The sequence below is a fragment of the Anolis carolinensis genome, chromosome 6, assembly GCF_035594765.1.
Source record: "Anolis carolinensis isolate JA03-04 chromosome 6, rAnoCar3.1.pri, whole genome shotgun sequence".
In the NCBI taxonomy this organism is placed as follows: domain Eukaryota; kingdom Metazoa; phylum Chordata; class Lepidosauria; order Squamata; family Dactyloidae; genus Anolis; species Anolis carolinensis.
Window position 1 is genome coordinate 63,984,678 of NC_085846.1, and position 18,101 is coordinate 64,002,778.

General features: G+C 39.2%; 1 protein-coding gene across 3 annotated transcripts in view; it reads left to right on the top strand.

Moving 5' to 3' along the window:
- ubp1 (upstream binding protein 1) overlaps nt 1–18,101 on the top strand; it is a 53,603-nt gene that overhangs the window by 21,661 nt on the left and 13,841 nt on the right. For 2 of the 3 annotated variants that reach the window (XM_062958306.1, XM_062958304.1), the window contains exons 6-13: nt 912–1,064; nt 1,309–1,419; nt 2,550–2,657; nt 8,713–8,816; nt 11,444–11,498; nt 11,613–11,706; nt 13,813–13,903; nt 14,545–14,657. In XM_062958306.1, the coding sequence (XP_062814376.1) occupies nt 912–1,064; nt 1,309–1,419; nt 2,550–2,657; nt 8,713–8,816; nt 11,444–11,498; nt 11,613–11,706; nt 13,813–13,903; nt 14,545–14,657 (829 nt within the window). The remainder of the gene's footprint in view (nt 1–911; nt 1,065–1,308; nt 1,420–2,549; nt 2,658–8,712; nt 8,817–11,443; nt 11,499–11,612; nt 11,707–13,812; nt 13,904–14,544; nt 14,658–18,101) is intronic. The other variant, XM_062958305.1, reaches the window with a different exon arrangement.

Below are 18,101 nucleotides of genomic sequence, written 5' to 3' on the forward strand. Positions count from 1 at the left end.
TGACCAGGGGCCACTCTCCAACATTAATACCAAAAGGGTTATGAATCAGTATTTGGCCAACTTTAGGTTCAGTTTCGTTATTTGGAGTGCTTATTCAGAAAATTGAATTGGATAGACCACATGAACTCTAGTTTTTGACACAGAACATATGCCATCCAGCAGTCGCCATCTGCTCGCCCACAGAAAACCATATTTAATAATTTAGAGCTGATGTAGTCTGTGGAAAGGAGCATAAATAAATAAAGAAAGAGGAAGAAAGTTCACAGACTGGATTTTCGTTCTCGCAGTCCAGCCACTGAGCTAAAGGGACCCCATTTGGGGTCTGGATCCACAGTTTAAGAAGCACTGATTTAGAGGCCTGATTGTTACTAACATGGACTTCATTCCAGAGTTAAAACTTGACTTTTTATTAAAGCCTTTACGGTCTAATGATTTTATATATACATAGTTTTAAACTACATTAGGTCATCCACTGTTGCAAGGGTTGGAAATGCAGAATCCTCACAAAAGTGTAAACATTGTGACTGTCTTAAGCTCCCTGCCCAACCATACTTAATATGCTTGAGACTGAGATGGCAGTCCCAGTGAAGTGCAGGATGAGGAAGAAGTGATGATAGCAGATCCCTAGTTCTCTGCTGTCACCTCTATGAAGACATCTCTCTCTGGAGCACTACTTGGGTGCTGGAGGAGTACCTCGACACTTTTTACAGCACAGAATTCTTGAGGGACGGAAATACAATGATTCAATTTATCTTCCTTAAATTGGATAAAATAACCTCCCCAAAATTAGAGTATACCAGATTAAGGAATGCTATTATAGATCACAACATGTTTATTTGTCTCCCAGTTGTGATAGGGACCAAGAGAGCAACACACACACACACATTGTGATTTGGTTTGATATTTTTCAGGTACATTGTATCAGCACTGAATTTACACCTCGAAAACATGGAGGTGAGAAAGGGGTTCCTTTTAGAATTCAGGTTGACACTTTTAAGCAAGCAGAAAATGGAGAATACACTGATCATTTGCATTCAGCCAGCTGCCAGATCAAAGTTTTTAAGGTAAGAGATGTAATAATATGGTGGGGGAAATTGTGTTTTTAATGTTTATTTATATCCTGCATTTGTCCTCAATTCTGGGATTTGAGGCAGACTGCAAACTTCAAAAAGTCACAGATAAAAATAGATGCAAATAAAAATATTGATATCATATTGGTATAGATTTTAGTAATACGGAAGAGGAGCCTATCGAATTGTAGTTACTTAACTTTCTAAAACATGATTTGTATATAACTTTAATCTTTAGCCAAAGGGGGCGGACAGAAAACAGAAAACCGACAGAGAAAAGATGGAGAAGCGAACTCCCCATGAGAAAGAAAAGTATCAGCCATCATATGACACTACAATTCTCACAGAGGTAATTATATGGAAATGTCTTCATTTGCAGATGATGATGATAATAAGCACGCATGCCATTCCTTAATGCTAGTAGTGAGTTAGTTTCAAAGGGTGGGCAAAAAGCTAAGTACAGATTAGGTCTCTCTTACCTAAAATGCTTGGACCAGTGATTTTGGGGATTTTGATTTTTGGGGGGTTATGGAATATCCATATTTTTCATATACAGTAGGTGATAAGGGGTATCAGAGATCCAACACTCACTAAGTTTTTTCCTCAAGGTGCCTTTACTTCACCGCAGTCAGGACTTTGATGGGGGAAAGAGAAATGGGGAAGGACTCTGCTTAAACTAGGCCCTTCTAAGAAGGATACACCCTGGATGCTTCCACAGCTATCAGCACACTTTCTGCCCTTTTATCAAAGTATCTGAGTAGAGAGGGGGAAATCCTCCCAGTTGCCCTATGAGTCTTCTTCATTCTCTGCTGGATACAGGTGGCATCTAATGGGGTTGCTCTTTGCTTACCCCTGTGGCTCATTTTCAGGGTACTAACGCCACCATGTGCCACCATTGGTCAGATATAAGGTGAGCATGGAAGCGTCTGGAGCATCTGCTTTTTACAGAAGCCTTGTGTGAGTCCTCCTCCCACTATTCTCTCGTTTCTTCCTTCATTGAGGCTCCTTGAGGAAAAGTTCAGCAGGTACTGGAGGTGTGACTAACCCCCTTCAAGATTTGGAGTTTTGGGGATTTTTGGGTAAGGGAGACTCAATCTGTATATCTAAAGTAAGCTTTTATTTCATGTATTTGACCAAGAGATAAACTTCTATAAAAATCTATAAGATTTATGGCCAAGTAGAAATACATTGTTAAAACGTTTAAGGGAAATTAATCTACATATCTAAACGTCCTTCAGTGCCAGAGAGAAACTATTCAGATTTGTGTTGTTCTTGTCCAGGTTGGGCTCACAGGTGTATTTTAGAGATTATTGGTTTTTTATGGGCAGAGCCTCACTGGCCTTTTGCATTTCTTTTTATTTCAACACCAGTGAGTTTTCTATTGCTTTTTAAAGATTGCAAAGGTTTTTGAAAGGCTTTAAAAATTTTCCTCACTGTATAGTGAAAAGAAATTGATCCACATCTTTGGTGTTTGTCCAGATGAGGCTTGAGCCTATATTTGAAGATGCAGTTGAACATGAGCAGAAAAAGTCCAGCAAGCGGACTTTGCCAGCAGACTGCGGTGATTCTCTGGCAAAGCGAGGCAGTGTAAGGGACTTCTGCTTACTTTTCATTGTGCAAGTTATCTTGTGCAGTGTTAGATATAGGACCAATTTCTGTCATTAAAGATGAAAAAACAAAGATTTTGCCTGCCTTGGCTTAATTTAATTCATTTTTTGCTACCCACAAATTATTTATCCTTGTGCCTTAGTGGGAAATGCTTCCTAAATCTAACACATAAGTAAAATGTTAGCAGGCATGTGAGTCCTGTTGAAGTCAAGAGCTTCAATTTACAAATGAAATGGCTTTATTGAATAGTTGTGTTCTTGAAAGCTGTTTTCTTATATATAATTAATGGAATGAGGAGTAAAATATCTTTAAGTTACAGTGTGTTTTTCTTTTCTTTTCTCCATTTGTATGTTTTCTGTAGGCAGCTGGTTCCCCCCCCCCCCCTGTATTTGGTCAGATTGCAATATTATTACTTATTCTGAAGACTGCCTTTCTGTTTCCTAGCTTCATATTCTTTTAAGTAGTACAAGTTAAATATTTTTAGTTTTGACTGATGCTGGAGTGCTATCAGTCATTTATAGGATGTTAATTGGCAGCACTTGATGTAGTATATGGGTTGTTGTTGTTTTTATTTTTAAAAAACCCTTGTAGAATCTTCTATTAAAAATTACATTTTTCTTCCACATTTCCTGAAATGAGTTCAAGGCAGTCTCCCTTTTCACATTTCTGTTGATGTAGGTGGGCTTGAGAAGTAGTGTGTCCTTTCTCTAGGCCAATACTTCCCTAATGGGACCCCAAAGTTTATGGGAGAACAACTTCCAGAATTCCTGCTTGTTCATGATGATCTGAGCTTCTGCGAATTGAAATCCAGCATTATCTGGGGACAGCTTTTCTAGGCTCTGCAAGATTTAATAGAATTGCTTGTGACTATAGGTCAGAGACTTTCCCAGAGACCCTGTGAAATCAGACAACGTGATTTTCTGGATGTGTTTTCTCATGTTGTCTCTCATAGTTGAGGTCTACCTATGATGTCAATTATAGGCCTCTCTCATCTTTTTAAGTGGGAAAACTTGTACAATTGGTATCTGACTAAATACTCCCCCCCCCCCCCACACACTGTATAGTGGTTTTTTGTTTTCCTTGCTCTTTGTTTTATGCAGTGGAGTTGCTTGATGAGGACACAAAGAACAGAACCTTTAGCAAACAGATCCCTTGTGTTCTTCCAGGTTTTAATTAAAAGCAAGAAATAGTTCTGACCTCTTGTTGACCTTACCTTGGCCTTTTCAGTATATGACAGCATTCATGTTCTTCAGCAGAATGGCTGAAGTAAACTTGGAAGAACCTTTGAGACAGTAAAGTTGTTTATGCGCTGAACCTCTACACACAAACCAGTTGTGAAGAATGTGGTTATGGTTACTGTCCTGTTTCTGTTTAGAAAGCTAGTCAAAACTTTGCACTATTTCTCATTGCTTTTCTAGGTGGAGGTGTATAGCAGGAGACTTGTCATGAAATAATTTGATCTGTGCAGATAATTGCCAGGGAAATAGGAAGGAGAACTTTTGATGAGGCCACTCATCAAACTATTGATTCCTTTGGCTGAAAACAATGTTCAAATGTAGGTTCTAAAGGGAAAATGATTCAGATAATAGAACTTATTGACAGCCATATCAATGCTAACAACTTGTTAAAGTATTCCACATGGGAAATTACAGACTTTGCTTGCAAAATGGCAGAATAGTGCACAACTGGTAGGGGGATTGCTCATTCTTGCAGCAGTAGTGGAATTAAGCAGAAGTGGGTCCTGGCCTTTTAAGTTTATAGCAGTCTTTCTCTAGAACTGAAATCCACACATCCTAAGTTAGGAGGACAAATTTAACCCTAACCGAAAAGTTATTTTACTGATTCAATACCAGAATCTCAAGAAAATAATTCAGGAAAAATGTCCACTAGACGTGTGCGAAATTTGTTCCTACCATTTCTTTCGTGTTTTCAGTTTCTTCGGAAGCACAAAACTAGAAGCTCCCCATACAAAAATCTGCTTGACACGAAAGCCTGTATTCATGTGCATCTGAAATTGCCTCCTTGCCTTGGAAAGAGAGTGCATTTGCGGTGGGGCATGCGTAGGACTGGAACTCAGCTCCAACTGAGCGCCTCTTACTCCAGAGTAAGAGGCTCTTGGTTGCAGGCACTGGCAGGCGCGTGTGCTTTCTGGGCCTGCCTGCATGTCTCGCCACACATGTATGCTCTTTCCAAGGAGATTCTGTGCAGGTCGTGCAGGCAGGCCCAGAAAGCATGCATGCTTGCCAGTGTCTACAGCCTAGTGCCTAGAAACAGCAAGTGCCAGATAAGAAGAATGCACGCCAGAAAGGGGAGCCAGTGGGTGAGAAGCGCCCCCCCCCCCATAATGGTCCGATTTTCAGGCCCCAAAATGAAAGAACCGAAAAGAACCCTCCCAATTTTGAGGGACTCACATTTTCATTTCTATATAGTAAACTTTGAGCCCCGGTGGCGAAGTGCGTTAAAGCACTGAGCTGGAGACTGAAAGGTCCCAGGTTCAAACCCCGGGAGCGGCATGAGCGGCCGCTGTTAGCTCCAGCTCCTGCCAACCTAGCAGTTTGAAAACATGCCAATGTGAGGGGCCGGGCTGTGGCGCAGCTGTTGAGCAGAAGAAGGTTAACTTGCCTCTGCGTGTGTCTCTCAGTCTCTGTTTGATGTGTTTATGGGCATTGAATGTTTGCCCTATGTGTGTTAAAATGTGATCCGCCCTGAGTCCCCTTCGGGGTGAGAAGGGCGGAATATAAATACTGTAAATAAATAAATAAATAGATTGATAGGTATCACTCCGGCGGGAAGGTAACGGCGCTCCATGCAATCATGCCGGCCACATGACCTTGGAGGTGTCTACGGACAACGCCGGCTCTTCGGCTTAGAAATGGAGATGAGCACCAACCCCCAGAGTCAGACATGACTTGACTTAACGTCAGGGGGAACCTTTACCTTTACCTAATGTCCACTTCAAACAGAGGTTATACATCCAATGCATTATATATCCAGAAGAAATCTTCCTTGTCCAGCCTGCTGGAAGCAGTAAGCTGTGACAGTACATAAAATCTCACTGCCCATATTTGGTGATATACAGCATAAACCTCTGTAGATGGGTTGCAAATGCATATTTGTTTTAATGAAAGCAAGTTGTGTGACCAAAATTGAGGTTTAACTTATATGGGATGAAAATAACAGTTGCCAGCCTCATGGCCCTCCACTACCAATACTACAGTTGTGTCATTGCTTCTTCTTTTTTTCCTACTAAAAGTAGAGCAAGGTTTGCAGATTTATGAATTGTGTGATGGATATAGGTTCCCATATTCACAGTATTTCAAAATATTTTATGATGTGTCAGCGACCACTTCAAGAAAAGAAAAGGCAAAGTAAGAGTAGTTCTGCTCTATTCACTCAGGGCAACGTGTAGTGCTCTACATGATATTGGACAGCAGGTCCCATCATTCCCAATGTTTGGCGAGGACTGGTAGAAGTTGCAGTCTCCCCTGCATCCTCTTTTTTACGTATTGCTCAAAAAATACAGGGTGTCACTAGAACCTCCACATGTTTTCTGACAGCAGCTTCAAGCTAATGTAAAGCTCTCAAGAATCCACTTGTAAAGAATATTATTTGGTCAATGAATTTTTGAGAATTTTAATATTTTTTAGACAATTTTATTATCACAGTGTTTCTTCAATGCAATTTTAAATAGTCACAAAAGTTTCCATTTGAACAATGAAACCAAACTCTTATCTTTTTTCAATAGTCTTCTTATTTGGTTAGTGGAATATAAGGATGTAGAGTGTCAAAACAATTGCTTGATTCTTTGCCTTATTTTTGTGTAGTAAGATTCAGGATTGTAATCCATATAATAGCAAGATTAATTAGTTCATGTAATGTACTTATATACAAAATACAATTGTAAATTTAGCAATTAAAGGAATTTCTCTAATCATTGCTGTCCAAAGTCATTAAAAACTCACAGGCAGGAAATGATTGGCTCTGCAGAAACCCATCTGGTTAAAGATAATTTGTTGGCAGACCCTCCTTTCTGTCTGTCTGTCTGTCTGTCTGTCTGTCTGTCTGTCTTTCTTTCTTTCTTTCTTTCTTTCTCTCTCTCTCTCTCTCTCTCTCTCTCTCTCTCTCCCTCTCCCTCTCCCTCTCCCTCTCCCTCTCCCTCTCCCTCTCCCTCTCCCTCTCCCTCTCCCTCTCCCTCTCCCTCTCCCTCTCCCTCTCCCTCTCCCTCTCCCTCTCCCTCTCCCTCTCCCTCTCCCCCCCCTCTTTCGGTACAGAACTAAGGCAGTATGTTGCAAACGCATGTGTTACTGTGACCAGATCAGACAGTTCTAGAAACAGGCACAGCTGACATACCATATTTTCCGGTGTATAAGACAACTGGGCATATAAAACAACCCCCAACTTTTCCAGTTAAAATATAGAGTTTGGGATATACCCGCCGTATAAGACTACCTCTCTTCCAACACACACCAAATAAAAATTAAAGAAGTTTGCCCATGCCTGATCTACACTATCAAAACAATGCAATCTGACCCCACTTGAACTGTGATGGAATCTTGGAATTTGTGGAGGCACCACTGCTCTTTGGCAGAGGAGGTGAAATATTCGGTAAAACTATAATTCCCAGGATCCCACTGCATGGAGCCAAAGGCAGTTTAAGCAGTGTCCAGCCACATGAATTTGTAGTGTATGCTTGGGCTTGGGACATATGAAGACCCAGTCATCATGTTCATATTGCATCAGCTTCCAAAGACATCTGGGGTTTTGTTGCTCAAAGTATGATGCTTCTATTTCATGATTTTTAAAGCATAGAAGTTTTTGTTGATATGTTGTCGCATTCACTGTAGCAAAGAATCTTTCTGGACTTGAGCTGCAGTCATGCACCATGAAATAATTTGACCAAGAATAGGAAGCAACAAGCTCATTAATTTATTATTCTTTTCTTAGACATATCTATCAGTGTTTGCTCTGGAATATTAAAAAGCATGGTTGAGACTCCTACATTGTCTGCTTCTAGCCAGATTTTTGATATAAATTAGTACCATACTGTTCAGTAAATTCATATGTATATGTTTACTCTGTTACATTACTGCCTACTGAAGTAGTACATCCTTTCCTCCATTTGCTTAGCATGTTATCAACAAAGTGTGAAAGCGCTTTAGGAATTAGTTTAACGTAGATAATTTGTATTGCAAAATTAAATCGCAGTCGTTAGTCTAGAGTAGAATCCTTGGATCATTGGCATTATACAAGTAGTTTACCTACCAAGTTCCCATTGATTCAGTGAATATACTCTTTTTGGGATTAACAACTGGATTTAGGTGTTGACATTCTTCAGTGGCTTCCTTTAAGGAATTCATTGGGTTGGATACAAGGCTAGTCATGTTCAAGTTATAACTCACTCAAAAGTCATTGGTTTGCTCTAAACATAAGTTCAGTATGGATCAAATCCAAAGTTTTAGAATAAAATACTTCAGCTCTAAGGCTCTTTACTACAATCTGTTTTTTTGGGGTCTCTTGAACGAAAGACTTTTAAAAAGGAAATTCAATTTATATGTGTAGTTGATGAATTATAACCTGAATTTTGAATAATTCCTGCAAGCAGTAAGTCTTGGATTACATTTACTGTATATGCCAAATTAGAAGTCAGGTTGCTTTATGTTAGAACCTCAACTAATCAGACTGTTATAAAACTGTGTTTTCTGATAGTTTGATATTTTGTATCCACTCCTTGACAGTTGACTCGGTTTATGGGACATATCAGAAATACATCAGATGAATGGAATCTACTCATGATTCTAAAGTTTTTGTTAGCAGAAGGCAACAAATTATTGATTTTGTGTAAATCCAGAAAATTCAAAACTTTAAATTTAGAAGCTATTTGAAGTTATATGTATGTATAGCAAATAAGGAATTGTAAGAAAATACATGAAGGCTAAAATATGTAGGAAGATTTTGAAAAAATAAAGTTATGGTTCTGCATTGTCATGCCCAACTGTAATGGTAAAACTGCAGTTACTTTTCTTCTTTACTCTAGTGTTCGCCGTGGCCTGATACACCTAGTGCGTTTGTGAACAGTAGTCCTTCCCCAACTCCAGCTTTTACCTCTACTCCACATACTACATACAGTGTCCCAGACAGGTATGTTTCTCTTCTGGATTAACGAGTCATCTTAAAACCCAATGTTGGGATTTTAACTGCTGTTTTTTTAGTGCTGCATTTCAATATGGAAAAAGTCAATGCGCTCTGAAACTTCAGCCTGATGGTTTCTAGAATTCCACAGAAGGAACTGAATAGCAATCACCACTTTTGCTTCTATTACCATTTAAATTCAATAGCAGCTGCCACACACTTTATGTATTGGAGTATGCCAGAGCATCCTGTACCATGCAACCTGGCAGTGTGAAATGCAGTCTTTGTCTCCTTCTATATATATAAAAGACAAATGATGTCCTCCCCTCCCACTAAACAACAAAAGTACAAGCCCCAGAACCTAGAAATTTGACAGCACAATCCACCATCCTTGCCCCTACGTTCCGACAACAAACAGAAAAGAAAAATAAAGTCCTAATTAGAGGGAGAGGAATAATTGTCTTTAGCCAATTGCTGCCAGTTAGAAGACTAAGCTCCGCCCACTTGGTCTCCTAGCAACCTACTCAGGCCTCAGTCTCTCTTCCACACTGCCTATAAAATACAGATAATCTTATTTGAACTGGATTATATGGCATTGTAGACTCAAGCCCCTTCCACACAGCTATATAACCCATTTATAATCTTATATCATCAGCTTTGAACTGGATTATTATCTTGAGTCCACACTGTCATATAATCCACTTCAGTGTGCATTTTATTCAGCTGTGTAGAAGGAGCCTCATATAATCCAGTTCTAAGCAGATAATATAAGATATACGGTAGAGTCTCACTTATCCAACATAAACACCCTGGAAGAACATGGATAACTGAATATGTTGGATAATAAGAAGGGATTCAGGAAAAGCAGATTAAACATTTCATTCCCTCACGACCCTATCTGCTGCCAAACTGCCATCCATTTCTATGCCAGGCATCCTCAGAGATTATGAGATCTGTTTGAAAACAGACAAGTGGAATGTTTATTTTTATCTCACCAATGATATCCAGGATGGGACAATTCTTACCTGTCTCAGGCGACTGTGAATGTTCCACTTCCCCACCTTGATTGCCATTGAATGCCCTTCCACCTTCCACCTACTTCCTGCTTCGGAGAAGAATCCTTTGTTGGGAGATGTTAGCTGGCGCTCAATACATCATGTCTGGAATTCCCTGAATGCTCAGTGCTGTTCTTTAGTTAACTGTCCTGATTTCACAGATTTTTTAAATACTGGGAGCCACATTTTGTTCATTCCAGGCAGGCAGGAACCATCCAGGCTTTGAAGCTACAAGGCTATTCAGTGCCAATTCCAACATTCACACTTGCCTAAAGCAGACAACAGTTCTTTCTTCCACCCTGGTCATTCCACAGATATATAAACCCCACTTCCTTTCATTACAACACATTTCACAACCTCTGAGGATGCCTGCCATACATGCAGGCAAAACGTCAGGAGAGAATAAATTTGGAACATGACCATGCAGACCACAGAACTCAGAGCAACTCAATACAAAGAGAAACAAAAATAATAAAATAAATACAAAAAACAAATAAAAAATAATACAATTAAAAAACATAAATAAAAATAAAAAATCAAATAAAAATCAAATAATAAAATATAATACATACAAATAATAAAATAAAATAATAAAACACAAATAATAAAATAATAAAAAATAAAATAAATAGAAATAATAAAAAACACTAAACAATAATTAAAAACACTAAAAATTAATACAATAAAATACTACAATAACAGAAAATAATTAAAAATAATACAAGAAAATAATAAAATATAATAAATAAAAAAGGTTAAGTTACAATAAAATTAATTAAAAAAATACAAATAACGTCAAATAAAAATTCCACAACAATTTTTAACCAATACCACCACCACTTTGCCACAGCAACGCGTGGCTGGGCACTGCTAGTCTATTATAAAAGAGGGAAGATGTGTATTGTTTTTCTGTAGGAACTGCCAGAACAGCTCGGGGCTTGCATGGGCCCACATACTATATTCTAGGTAATTATGCTTTCTGACATAAGGGAGAGAAATTAGTCCTATGGATTGATTCCGGACTGGATGGTGTTTTGAAAATGCTTTGGGAGTCTTAGAGAACTTGCATGGTTTCACACTGGGTTATGAACATACAAGTCCAAACAGCCCATGCGTAGCAGGTCCAGCTTTGTCTCGTGACGAGTCTTCTGTCTTCATTCTGGGAAACTAAATTATAGAAAGATATTTTCTGTGTAATCCAGATGTGTGAGATACCTATCAGAAAAGGAGTATGGTGGGAGTTGTACTTGTAAACATCTGGAAACAACTAGGCCAGAGGTACATTGGTGTGTTTTTTGAACAAGTGTTTCTCTATTGTTACCTCCAAATGACTGTTTGGTCTCTTCTGTGGCTTGATGTGAGAAGTGCTAAGAGGGAAATTAGTTTCAAAACAGCATATTGGTAGAGAATGTAGTATCTAATGGCACCTCCAGCTCTAAAATTTAAATGTTTTCTTAACTTCAAAAAGTTCAATCAGTAAGTTAGAGATTACTTGGAAAATAGCTGATCACAGCCTTGGTTTTCAAAAATCAGAGCAAAATCATTTTGTGATCATCCTTTTCCACATCCTTTCTTGTCTAGTAATTCATCATCTCCAAATCACCAAGGAGATGGAATTCCCCAAGTCTCTGGAGAGGTGAGTCTCATGCGACCTAGAAAGTAATTTCATTTATAGCGCCTTGAAAAGTCCTGTGATGGCATCTTTTGTGCAAAGTCTAGAGACATAATTGTCATTTTTTCTCTTTGCCAGCAACTTCACCCAGCAGCCACGATCCAAGAAACCCAAAAATGGTTGGTTAAGCATAGGTTTTCCTCTTACACAAGACTGTTTTCAAATTTCTCGGGTAGGTAATATAAATAATTTTAAATGTTTGATTGGTGTTTCTTTCATTACGTCAGCTTGTGTTTCTTCTATGAGACCTCATGTACATATGATTTACAGATTACATATAGGCAGTCCCCAAGTTACTAACAAGATAGGTTCTGTAGATTTGTTCTTAAGTTGAATTTGTATGTAAGGGTTATCACCCCTGTGATGTTTTTTTGCTGTCTGTGCCCCGGTTAATAAGATTTCATCTCACTTTCTGTCCCTGTGATAACTGGATTTTGAAAAAAAAATGGTTTGTTGTGGAAACAAGGATTAGAGATGAAGCTTCAGTGGAGGCACCTTTTTCCTCTGATAACCCTTTCAGGACTGCATTTCCCTTCCTAGGGGTAGATTTCTCTCACTTCCTGTGGTCTCACCCATTCTTTTATGAGTCGTTTGTAAGTTGGATATATGTAACTCGGACTGCTTGTATGTATGCAATGTATAGATTAAACATTATGTTACTAAATATTTTCACCTGAAATCTAACCATTTTAAATCCTTGTGAATTCATTCCAACATCTCTCCTTTTTGTTGATGCATTTATAACAACTGTTCTTAGCTGGATTTTTTTAAATAAAAATGTAAGGACTATTCTGCTGAATTGGTCCTAGTCAAAATCTTTTGGGTAAGCTAAAAACAAATTTTGAATAGCCATCCTTAGTTAATTTATCTAATCTGATCTGTACTGTATAATCTCTTGGACCAACTGTCTGATCTTGTATTTTCTCCCCTAAATAATCTTGTGTCATCTGTAAAATCCAGTTTTATTTCTGTCCCCATATTCTTCATATGAACAAGTCAGTAGCTGCAGTCCCAATACAATATAAACAACTGGAAGATTAAAAGTGTGCTCTTTAGATATTGGAAAAGTTACCTTTTTAAGACCTAATTTTACCAGAATTGTAGTTTGAATTACACAGCCAAGAACCAACAAGATTTCTCAGTGTCTTGGGTTTTAGGCCCATTCCTGGGGTTGTCTGGGGCACTGATTCAGAAAATTGCATTGGATAGACTGCATACAAATGGAAAGTTTGTATCATAAACCTGTGCTTTTGGTATGAAATAGATTTTCATGTCATACACTTTTCTTTTAGTTTGCAGATTATGCTTAAAGGATATTAAAATATATTTTAAGGGCAAACAGAGTGAAGAGTGGTAGATAGTATATGTTCTGTATCTCACAAACTAGAGCTGATAGGGGAAGAGCTGATATGGGGAAACTGGTGCCGTTTTTGGAATCAGCATGTCAAATATACCCAGAAACAGGTCTAACATTTGAGGCACCAAAATGTGTGTTGGCTAGTGCTATGGGAATTGCAGTTCACAGGATTAAGTTTTCCAAACTCTGAGAATTCTGAGATGATCGAATTATCTTCCACTCTATACCTTCTTTGTAGCTATTTGCTTCCATGTTTTGCTTCATGAGTTGTGAGCTTCTGTCTGCATTCCTATTCATCAAATGCTAGAAGTTAGTCATTCATCCTTCATTCATTGATTAAATCTCTTGCTACACGCAGGTCATAACAAATGTAAGATACTGTGGATGTGTTGGAAACAACAGCATTTTTTGTGGCTGGGTCTCTTACAGTCTTCATTTACTGCTTCATTATTACTATAACAGCCATTGTATCCTGTATAGCCATAAAAAGAAATATTGGACTGATCCCTTTAGTTCAGGAGAGGAGAGAGCAGACAATGCAGTTTCAGTCCCAATACTAAAGCTCTCTCACAGGAAAGAAGAACAAGGAAGGAATATATGTCATTTGGATGTAAGAACCAATTGCTTACATGCTGAATATGCCCTTTTTTTTGCATCTTATTGATATAAATATGGGTAAAATATGTTCTGCATTGTGTTGTAGACACAATGCAGAACGACAAGGTTTTACAGCCTTGTCATTTAAACTGGCAAGAAGTTGCGTGTGCTGTCAGTTTACCACTCTGTAAAACACAATGTGATTAGGTTGGCAAGAATTGCTGATGACATGGGCAGAATCGTTGCCATCCATGAATAATAGTGTTACTTTAAAACATAGAGTAGACATTCCAGTCAAGATGCTATTCCTGTTTATTTTTGTAGGTGCTGATTTATTGAAGCTGACAAAAGAAGACTTGGTACAAATCTGTGGTCTCGCTGATGGGATTCGGCTTTACAATGCACTTAAATCAAGGTAAATAGCATGCCAGCGTCAGTTTTGCTTATGTCCCTTTTAAAAGCAAATCTGTCTTAGACTAGAGGGATTTTGGAGGTATTAAATTTAGATTTTCAATTGGCATATGCCTGTGTGAGCCTCATACAGGAGTTGAATGTACTGTGGTCAAAAGAAGAATGTTTTGTTGTGCACCTTCAGGGCAGGCCACAGATATGATGCAGGCACTGATGAATGAGCTCAAAGGTAGACTAAGACTGGTAGCAATGCAGTTGGGCAGTACTGATTTCTTGAAGACGGATGGGTTTGTTGCCAAGAGACAAACCTTCTCATTTAGGTGAGCTAAAACCAGCCTAAAGTTCTTGAGGTCATGGCTACTAAATATTAACAATTGCCAATTTCTAACTGTAAATTAAGCTGGCATAATAGATGTTAACTTGTACTTCTGATACTCCAGTAGTTATATTACAGAATTACACTGTACACCAGTGTCTTAATTTAAATTTAAGATTAATTTACGAGTCTTAGTGGCTCTGAGATTAGTCATTAGACTAAATAACCAGATAGTTTCCATCAAATTGTAACAGCTTGTAAAGAAGTGAAGTAACAAAGCAGTATGTCCATTCTATGCCATACAGGACTTTCTTGTTTTTGCATTCCAGGTCTGTAAGGCCTCGCTTAACAATATACGTGTGCCAGGAGCAGCTGGGAAATGTGCAGCTTGAACAGCCACAAGACTCAGGCAGCGGAGAAAGCAGAAATGGTGCAATATTTGGTATGTTGTCTAATCCAGGGCTTCATAAACCTTTCCACTCAGGGCCTCTTTTGGCCTGAGAAATTGTTAAGTGACCCCGAGAGATAGTCCCTAAGTTACGAACAAGATAGGTTCTCTAGAGTTGTTCTTAAGTTGCATGTGTGTGTAAGTCAGAAAAGGTATATTTTTGAAGTGTAACTCCATGTATCTATATATCTGAGCAAACTTTGCATAGTATAGGGAAGGGTTAACACCCCTGTGAATTTTGTTTTTCTATCTGTGCCCCTGTTCAGAAGATTTCACCTCACTTTCTTTCCCTGTGATAATTGGATTTTGAAAAATTCGGTTTGTTGTGGAAACAAGGATTGGAGTTGAAGCTTCAGTAGAGACATTTTCCTTTTTTTAAGTGTAACTCCAACCATATATATATGTATGTGTATGTATATATGTATATGTGTATATATATATATATATATATATATATATATATATATATATATACACACACACACACACACACACACACACACACACACACACACACACACATATTCCGTGTTTCCCCGAAAATAAGACAGTGTCTTATATTAATTTTTGCTCTCAAAGATGCTCTAGGTCTTATTTTCAGGGGATGTCTTATTTTTCCATGAAGAAGAATTCACATTTATTGTTGAACCAAAAAATGAACATTTATTATATACTGTTCAGTAGTTGTCATCACAAACCAGCATAACCAGACAAACTGTGAATCCTATCAAGATTTTCTTATTACTACCATTATTTCCATGTACAACAATCTATGGTATGTACATTTGCCAAACCTGCATGCTCGGGTGTTCTGTTTGGCAGGAATGCTTCCAAACACAAACGGTGCTAGGTCTTACTTTCGGGGGAGGCCTTATATTTAGCAATTCAGCAAAACCTCTACTAGGTCTTATTTTCTGGGGATGTCTTATTTTAGGGGAAACAGGGTATATACACATACATACATACATACATACACACACACATACAGGCAGTCCCTAAATTACAAACATCAGACTTACAAATGACTCATAGTTAAGAACAGGGTTGAGATGGCAGAACGTGAGAGAAATCTGTTCAGAAAAAGTTGCCATGGAGAAACGGCGTTCCCACTTAAACTTTTGTATCAATCCTTGTTTCCATAACATGCCAAACACTCACTCACCCTCTTGCTTTCTCTCTCTATGTATATGCATATGCATATGCATATGTATGGCTGGAGTTACACTACAAATTCAACTTAAGAACTTGTTCCTAACTTGGGGATTGCCAGTGTAAGCTAAATATCTAAAACAGCCACTAGGTGACATTGCTAAGGCAGGCATGGGCAAATGATTTTGCTTTGAGGCCCCATTGTGGGCTGGGCCAGAAGGAAGGATGGCTAGGCACATGCTGGGTGTGGCAGCCCTGGGAGGGGAGGGCCTAGAAGACGGGGCCAGGAGGGAGTGGGGCAGGGCCCTGGTCATCCTCAGGTTGTACTCCTGACATGAATGCTCGTACCATCCTTATGCCGGGAGGAAGGCAAAACATGTGGTGACTGCCCCAATCCTCTTACCGATCCTCCTCCCCAATCCCTCCTGAAGAAGGCAAGACAGGCGGCGGCTGAGAGTGCTCTGAAGGGCTCTCAGCTGCCTCATGCCTTCCTCGAGCTGTCCTCCATTTGCCCAATCCTTATGCTGGGAGCAGAGCAAGACATGTAGTGGCAGAGTGATCCAGAGGGCCGCATCCAGCCCCCGGGCCTTAGTTTGCCTATGTCTGTGCTAAGGGGACCCCATTTGGAGTCGAAACCCAAAGTTTAAGAAGTAGTGATCTAATCTGTACACTGGAGGGATTCAATTTCTTCACTCACAGCCATTTAGATGTGTTTTGATAAACTGGAACAATGCAGTTTATCTGGATATTTACATAATTGGAGTGTCATTGTGCCATTGTGATGGTGAAACTTCAATTTTGAAGGACAAAAGAGCCGAGATGCTTTGCATGTTTTTCTGACATTAATACAAATAAGGTGGAATGCAAAAAACAATTGCAAATCCCCTTGCCCTGCATGAACAAATTGAAAACTCCTAATGGAGAACTATTAGTGCCCAGCATTCACACACTAAGAACAGATTTCACTAAACCCAAATAGTTGTTCTTCTAAACCTTGCCTCTCAAGCTTTCTCTTGTGCACTATCATTTTCTGGTCATCTCAACATTAATAGTATGTACAAGGAGCGAGGCTGTACTCAGGTGGAATGTGATGCCGTTCACTGATGAAGTGTCAGGTTCTGAAAAGGACAGTGATCCACACCAATTATCTACTAGTCTAAAGATACAAAGCCCTTACAGCGGGGGGAGAAATGTATTTAGTCAGATACCAATTGTACAAGTTCTCCCATTTAAAAAGATGAGAGAGGCCTGTAATTGACATCATAGGTAGACCTCAACTATGAGAAAACACATCAAGAAAATCACATTGTCTGAACCAAGGCAATTAAATAGATTCCTTCTACAGCATGAATGCACCCCATGGTTTCTCTTCCATTGCTGAAAGCTTTGGTGTCCTAACACTTATTTTTAAAGAAGGAATTCTAAGCAGATAGCAACTGTAATTGCCAAATTATAAAAGGGGCACTTTGAGCCACTTTTTGCATATTACATTCATCAGCAAATAGTTTTTTGTTTCAGGGTTTTGAAAATTGAGGTGCACATTAGATTCGATGGCGCATTAGGTTTGAATAAATATGGGTAAAATACAACATCATCAACAAACGTTCTTTTCTTACAGTAGAGTCTCACTTATTCAACATAAACGGGCCAGCAGAAAGTTGGATAAGCGAATATGTTGGATAATAAGGAGGGATTAAGGAAAAACTTATTGAACATCAAACTACGTTATGGTTTTACAAATTAAGCACCAAAACATCATGTTTAAAATCCAAAACACCTGGAAGATCAGAGTTGGAAACACATTGATATACTGTCGATTAACTGTCTCTAGAATCCAATATTGAGCATAGAGGAATGGCAACACTGGAAAACCAAAGTTTGCTAAACGCTGATATTCGTCAACTGTCTCCAGAAATCTAGAGCTGGGTGGCTCTGTGTTGGGAAGGCTTGTGCCTTTCAGCTTAGCAGAATGGGGCTGGACTGGATAGCCTCTTAAGGGAGGGGATCTCTTGCCTTTCTAGGATTCTATGCCTCTAATTATCCCTGCTTGGGTTAGAAGAGGAGGAGGAGGAGAAGGCCAAAACTGCAAGTTGCTGCAAGGCTGTCAGAGGTAAAAGAGGGAGGAGGAAGGAGAAGAGAGTGCATGGGGGTGAAAAAAGGGAGAAGGGAGAGAGCATCTGGAGCAAAGTTTGTGTGTGTGCAGGAAGAAAGGGGGGGGGGGTCCTCCGCCCACCTGGCCAGGTCAGGAGAGACAGAAGGCAGCCGCCCCCCCCCCACCCCCGGCTCCCT